At 44.6% G+C, this 7,409-nt stretch overlaps 1 protein-coding gene across 2 annotated transcripts in view; it reads right to left on the bottom strand.

Moving 5' to 3' along the window:
* si:dkey-49n23.1 (semaphorin-3D) overlaps positions 1-7,409 on the bottom strand; it is a 98,037-nt gene that overhangs the window by 17,952 nt on the left and 72,676 nt on the right. For both annotated transcript variants that reach the window (XM_005928912.3, XM_005928910.3), the window contains exons 3-7: positions 4,822-4,976; positions 4,527-4,589; positions 4,216-4,335; positions 2,308-2,398; positions 634-762 (exon numbers count right to left, since the gene is read on the bottom strand). In XM_005928912.3, the coding sequence (XP_005928974.1) occupies positions 634-762; positions 2,308-2,398; positions 4,216-4,335; positions 4,527-4,589; positions 4,822-4,976 (558 nt within the window). The remainder of the gene's footprint in view (positions 1-633; positions 763-2,307; positions 2,399-4,215; positions 4,336-4,526; positions 4,590-4,821; positions 4,977-7,409) is intronic.

The following is a 7,409-nucleotide window of genomic DNA, read 5'->3' as shown; positions in this document are numbered from 1 at the left end:
CACACACACACACACACACACACACACAATAAGCAAGTATACAAAATGAGAAAAAGAATGAAACAAAAAAAGAACCAAACAGGCTCAAAGCTCAGGAGTCCTAAAACCTTTAGAACAATTCATCATCTCGGCTCTCAGAGCAGGGACATTAATGCTCATGTATGACAACCACAGACTAAGTAATGGTCTCCTGATTAGTTAAAAGTACCTTTAGTGAGAGCAGCTCCCCAGGATGATGGATGCAAAGCTGTATTTCCGACCAGGCAAAGTGGATGTCTGCACCCTTCAGAGGCCCTAAAAGCTGCTTTCTTTCATCCTTACTGATATCAGTGGTTGGGTTTGTCTAAGAAAATGTGAGCGGTGTGCACTCTGCATCCATTCTTTAAAAAGATTTGGTGGAACCGTGCGTCTACCTCTGGTTTCATACTAGGGTTTAAATCTATTGCCACACTGTTGCATTCAACGTTGAATTTTTGCACATAACTTCTTACTTCTGCAGGACTTATTGTGCACATGGTTCATATACGGTAGCAAACATTTGTCCAGGGGACCATTAACCGGTAAGTGTTTCCACGTGTTGCAGAAGTTTATCTGGTGTGTCGAACGGAGAACAAAACAAACGGAGCTTCTTACCGTTGAGCCAGTTGTGATCGTAGGCTTCAGTGCGGATGTAATGCTGGCTGCTGCCCTGGATGGATGTCCTGAAGATCGCAGCGTTGGCTCCCATGAAATCGACCGAGGTACCCGCGTACAGATCCCCGTCTAGGGAGAAAGAAAAGGAACGACTGCCTGAACAAGAACAATAAATTTGCGTGGAACATATTTTCCTACATTCAGGAGTTGACCAGTACACAGAGCGTCTGTTTTATAGCTCCGCCTTCGACTGAAGGCCCTGCATTCTCTGCAGGCCCAGAGCAGCAAATATCTGAAAACTGATTCATGAAAACAATGAAGCAAAATATTTCTGACATCATTTCCTGAAAAAAATGTCTTAATAAGGTTTAAAAAAAAAATCACTTAATTGGTCCTCAGTGTTTGTTTTGTGGTTTTAAGGAGCTGAATATTAACTGAAACACTGGCCGTCTCTCCCTGGGTACCTTCATGTGAAAAACAAAAACAGTCTGGTCCTCTTAATTGCACCTCCATAACTTCAGTGTTGACTCCTTGTTTTAACTACATGTTTACATGTAATTTAACCTCCCGCGGCACTCAGACACGTCCAGGTACAGCACATGCAGTCAGCGCACACAGCTTTTACTCATTAAGCAACTTTTTCTAATAAACAGCTCAGACCGTAAACATCCGAAAAACATGTGACGGCGTGCACAGATCCTCCAGCTCATGTAGGAAGGACACATTTAAGATCAGGATGTTGTCACTGCAAAGGCTCTACTAGACTTACTAGAGTTTAGTGATTTTCATCAGTCACCAAATCAACACATTTTTCAACTCTATCAACTAAACAAACAGATTTAGAGCGTGTCTGATGTCCTTATCTTGATTTCTTAGGCTTGTCCAATGACTGAGGGCGCTCACATGAAGGTCTTTCACCTCACAACATGACTAAGCTGTTTAATAAGCACCACGTTGTGTTTATTGCTCAGTTATTTTAACCTTAAAATGACTGAATTCCAAACAAACACTCACAACTCCCCACGCAGAGGCGCCTCGGCCAGGGCCTGCTGGGTTTCTGTCCCTGTGCGCTGTCTTGCAGGTTCCTGGTAGGCGGAGTTAATCAGTGCAACTGGCAATATAGTGACAATATATTTACAAACCAGGTTTGCAACGCTTTACTGAACCTTTTCTGCTTTCTTGCTATCATGCAAACACTTTTCTGGGGGCACAAAACCAGTAGGGGTCATATTAGTAGCCAACCGACTCTGACTCATGAGTCACAGCCTCCCCTAAACTTTAGTTGTGCTGGAAAGACATCGTGCTTCCGTCGCTGGTAAACCCTCATTCCTCAGCTGTCAGCACAGACACAACCGTCAGTTATAAAAACTTACGGCTTTTTCTATGGAGCTCTCTCTTTGTCTAAGTGATCCAAATATGGCCGATGTGTTTTATGTCCTTTATGTCATGGGGGGCAGCGGCTGACGTCAGCGTGGAATAACTCATGCGGACCACACACGCCGCGGCTGAGCGGACACTCTGCAGCGAGGAGTCACACAGTGCTGGGATTGTACGCCGCAGAGCGCCGCTGTCACCAGAATGTGAACACGGCTTTTAGAGAATGACAGATGATGATTCAATATGGCCACTCTTTCAGGCCAGACCTTCGAGTGCGCGTGGGTGGACGGGACCTACCGGTCAGTCTAGCAGCGAAGGGCTCTTTGGGACTGAAGGGACATTTTCCTCTGCCTGACTCGACCGTGTGAGACAGCGTGAACAACGGCTCCTGCAGGAGAGAGGACAGAGGAGACCACACAAACACAGAATGATGGATAAACAGAAGGGCAAAGATGAAGCTGCCTTCACTTCACTTCATTACAGAACAGAAGCTCTTTAGAGAGGCTGACTGATTTTAGAGGACTGCCAACAATGATGATGATTAATATTAGTGTTTTAGAAGTCTGAATATGGCGGATGGATCAGGAAACAATGAGTCCTTCAACACAGGCGAGCAAACAGCCCTTCAGCAGGGCAGCATATTTCCAAACAGAAACCTATCAGTCAACAGTACTGCTCTGGTTCAGGCCTTTTGCTGCAAACACAGACTGTGTAGGAAAAAATCCACATTTTAGACCAAACTTATCTTTTAACCTGTTTTTTGAGGTTGAGGTGGCCACTGAACATAAAGCTATGGGCCCCCTAAAGTCCAATGGGGTCCCATGCGGGGCAGCCCACTCATGCAGGGAGGGTCCTACAGTTGGGACCATTGGACCACGCTCTACAGCAGGTGTGGGCCGAACTACTGGGGGCCCACTCAACCCCCCTTCCATGTTACTGAGGTTTAAAACATGCTCTGTGGTTTCATCCTCTCCGCAGCAGTAACCTTCCTTATTACAAATAACGGGCCAGCAAACATGCACATCTGGGCCCACTGTGGGTGCGTGTGGGTGAACTGTGGGTTTATGGGGGAAGGGAAAACCCACATTTATCGCAAATGGGTGTGCAGCACTTTTACCCTTTGGGACACCTGTATGACTTTTCTATGGGCGTGGCCACTGTGGACTGCCCGGTGAAAACCTCCATAGGAGCCCAGTGGTGTAACAGAGGGCCCAAAAGTGCAACATTTCTGTGGCCCCACGTGGTTTTCTCTGTGAAAACCCACTGTGGATTATTTTGTGTGTTCCCCTTGGGATTTCTCTCGTCTCTTCTTTGTTGTTTTTATCACTTTGCAGTTCTTCTGTTTCCATTCATGATTGTTTTATAACTATTTTGTCCTTCATTTCCTCACACTGCCATCACATTGTGTCAGGCAACGTTGGCTGAAGATAGCAGACCACAAGTATACAAGGGTCCACTTGGGGGGGACTGGAGTACATGAGGCACATGTCTGCCAATTTTCTGTGACTATGCAGACTGTCAACAAGTCACTACAGTACAATGCACTAACTATTTCTTCAGTTTAATAGGAACCACTTGTTCCTGGTACAGTTCCAGCCTCAGAGGGCTGTAGCATGAGCCAAAACACTGAGGTTCATGTTTTGCTTTTCTCCTCCTTCTTTCTGTCACTTTAGTTCAGACACCACAGAAACACTGGTTATGTTTAGCTCGTGGTTTGGGGTCAAATAAGCTCATTTACAACATGCCAGCTAAAAAATGATCCACAGAGTTTAAATGTGACCCCAAAGTGTCCTTAGTGACGAGGTAGGAGCGAGACCCTGACTGGCTGCTGCTCCACCAGGTGTATCATAGCAGTGACACCAGTATGTTTCCAGTCAGCACATTAGACAACATGGCAGTGCTGGCTTTGTTTTTCAAGCAAAGAACTGGGTCCTCTGGCTTTCCTGGATCTGGCAGAGCCGAACATCTAACTGTGGAACTGAAAACGTCTGGATTTGACTTCACAGTTTCTACGTTTGGAAATAATCAGCGGCTTAAATAAAAACTTTGTTAAGCGACAGAGCAGATTTACTCTTTCACATATGAAACGACAGAAATATCCGATTTTTAAAGTCTTGAATGCCATTACAGCCAACCCTCTGCTCCACTCTGGCTTTGTGACTTCATATTTATTTGAACTAAATGAACGACTGAATGAACTGGTACCTCTGTGTTGTGTCCGAGGTGCAGGTAAGTGCACTGTGGATGGAAAGCGCCGGTACCACAAGCATAAACGTGGGTCTTATTGAAAGGCTGCAGCAGCCGCACAAAGTTGGCACATTCAGTCTGCAAAAAGACAAAAACAGGATCATGTCTAATGATCTTCACTTATTCCAGTCGTTGTAACACTGATAACAAAAACTCCAGAGTAACTGATATTTATTACTGTACAGATAAACTGTGATTAGAGTTTGTTTGTGTAATAAAACTCAATGCACACAAACTGTGCACATACTAAAATATGCTCAGTGTGTTACCTCCAGGCTTTTGCCAGCCAGCCTGCAGTGCTCCACATGCTCTCTGGCAGCCGGCCAGTAGATCTGAAAGAAACGAGCATCAATCAGCAACGCTGGCAACAAAGCAGCTCGAACGACTACGAATGTTACCGACTGATTTCCTGCCAGATCAAATAATCATTTGGGCTCCAGAGCTGTGGCTGCTTTCTGTGCCAGAGGAAGCGATTACAGCGAAATCTCTCCAGATCAGCATGTGCAGGCTGTTGGTGAACATGTGCAACTAAGATACAGCAACAATGAATCTTTGTGTCTTTACCTTCTGCGAGGGCTGATCCAAGCTGTCAGACTTCAGCAGGTAGATGTGGTCTTTCCCTCCGACCAGCAGCCAGCCTTTATCCTCGTCTAACAGCAGGGCCTGGTACCCACCGCTGACCCCCTCCTCCCAGAAGACAGCTGAACCGTTCCTCACATCTGACACAGACGGAGGAGAGAGACTGTTCAATCAAACGCGCCTGTACCCAGCATCAGCTCTCACCAGCCATAAGTGTTTTTTAATTTCACTGCCTTTAATTATAATGCACCATAATTTACACATCCTTCAACTGAAATGACAACAACAACACAGACGTCTGCAAAATGAGCTTCAAACGTCTCCTATTACAATTTTGCAAGACAAAAATAATGCAGATCCTGCAAGAGATCATCAAGAAGGCGGAGTTAACATGAAACGTGTGAGTGAGTAACAATAAGCCACATTAACTGAAAACATTTGATGCGTCTTTAACTTCATCAGTAATCGAGTGAAAACAGTGAAAACCTTTCACTTTGAAGTTCATCGTCTCACCCAGAGCTGCGTGAACTGTTTGGAGATTTCCATAATGCTCAGAAAAACTGCATTTTAACTCCATTAAACTGTGAATGGATTTATTTTATTAGTGTTATATAGTTTGCATTGCTACTTCAATGAAATATGTTTTATTGAAAACATCTCTCCTAATCGTTCGCCATCACTGACACACGGCAGCATCAGGTCATCAGTCAGGCTGCAGGCTGCAGGCTGCCGCTGCGCTCGTCTCTGGGGAGTCGCTGCTAAAGCAGGCAGAAAACGACCTGAGCAAGCAGGTCAAATCAACCCTGAGACCCTCTCGGCTCTGCAAAGTGTGTCAGCCTGAAACTTCCACAGCTGCGAGTGAAACTGGATCGAAGAGGACTCAGGTTCACACCAGCATGCAACACGTCTACAGAGAAATGACAAATAATTCAATAATCCTAATGCAGTCTGAAACTTAGTAGTGCAAGTTTTGTCATGAAAAGTGTTTTCCCAACATTTCATGATTTAAATCACATTTAAGCTCCTCAGTGGACTTTAATTTAGCCGTTTGCCCGCCTAATAACTGATTTCATGATGATGCATTTGTGCCATTTCCTCTCATTTGACAGCAAAAACAAACAACTCTCTGTGCTGCTGGGGCAAAACATCCACGAACATCATCCCTGTGAACAAAAGATAATCTGAGGATAAAACAATGAAAACAACTTTTAGTTCCAACTATAGTCCACCGTTGTTAAACTACAGGCTCATCAACTCTGCAGTTATAATAATAAATACAAGCTTATATGCTTCGTGCTTACACACATTTAAATGCATTAAAAATGATTCAGTTACAAGTAAAAACACTAAGTATAAATCATAAAAACAATAATGTGTTAGACAATTTAAATAGAAATGCAAAAAGTGCAACATCAACATGTTGAACACGTCTTTGAACGTTCAGGTTTAAACGTGGACAGAAAGTGCTTCAGGCCGGCGGCTCCATAACTGATCCTCTATTCATTCAAACACCTGCGTCTCATTTGAATCAGGGTCACGGTGGGTAAGTCTGTGACCTCACGCTGCAAATATTAACTGGAGTAAAAGCAGCTAATTAACCTTGAAATCCTCCTCGTCTTCCCGCCGCACCGACCTGCCTGCGCTGCAAACAATCGCTTGAACGAAGGAAACTAACCGTGAAACTCAACAAGACCGTCACAGCATTCAGGCCCGGCCTGCGAGTCAGAGCGCACCCCACACTGCGGATGCGCAGCACAGTCCGGCGTGTGCGCGGACACGCTGATTGTGCGTCCCGATGGCTCAAAAGCGGCTTTGAATGCAGCACGGCACATTTGTTACACTTGAGCCGCACCAGAGGACATTTAAAAAGAAATAAATCACCGCTCTGACAATCACGCCGCTTTCATCGCGTTAACGGGACGCACAAGAGTTTCTGCTGCTAATCAAGCGTGGAAACAGAGGAGAAAGGGCTGAAGAATGGAGGAAGGCTCAACTCTAGAGCCGTGCAGTCAAGTTTATTTGCACAGCCTTTAATCACGCTTAGTCTTCAGCAGTTTCACTGAGCCCCCCATTGAAAAAATAATAAAAGGAGTGATGAATGAAAGTGATTCCTCAGTCCTACAAGTACAAAAAGGCAGAAAAGGCGCAGACTTTGCTTTAGGTCTTCCTCTGTGATTAATTGTTCCTCCAGTTTATTTTGCATCTTTGTCTGATGAAGAAATTGACAAAACTCAGAGTGAGACTTGAGGAACAGCTGTGAGGTAAAAACGGAAAAATTCTCCTTCTGCACAGGAAATCACCCTCGATGTGACTCGTAATAGGACCAATCACAGACTGGCATACTTCAGGATAATATGCACAATGGTGGATTAGACACACTGCAGGTAAAAATACAGAAACTGAGACGAAAGGTGTTCATTTATGAGAAAAGTGCAAAACTATAAACACAGATTTTATCCATCTGAGCAGGATCCTGATATTTTTACATCCAAAGAGGAAACTGGACTTTTATACAAGTAAAGACTGAACACACACACACACACACACACACACACACACACACACACACACAC

This window comes from Haplochromis burtoni, unplaced genomic scaffold, assembly GCF_018398535.1.
Source record: "Haplochromis burtoni strain Fernald_Lab_line unplaced genomic scaffold, NCSU_Asbu1 Contig_117, whole genome shotgun sequence".
NCBI classification, from domain to species: Eukaryota; Metazoa; Chordata; class Actinopteri; order Cichliformes; family Cichlidae; genus Haplochromis; species Haplochromis burtoni.
Note: the sequence above shows the minus strand (reverse complement) of the source record. Positions and strands in the feature narration are given on the sequence as shown.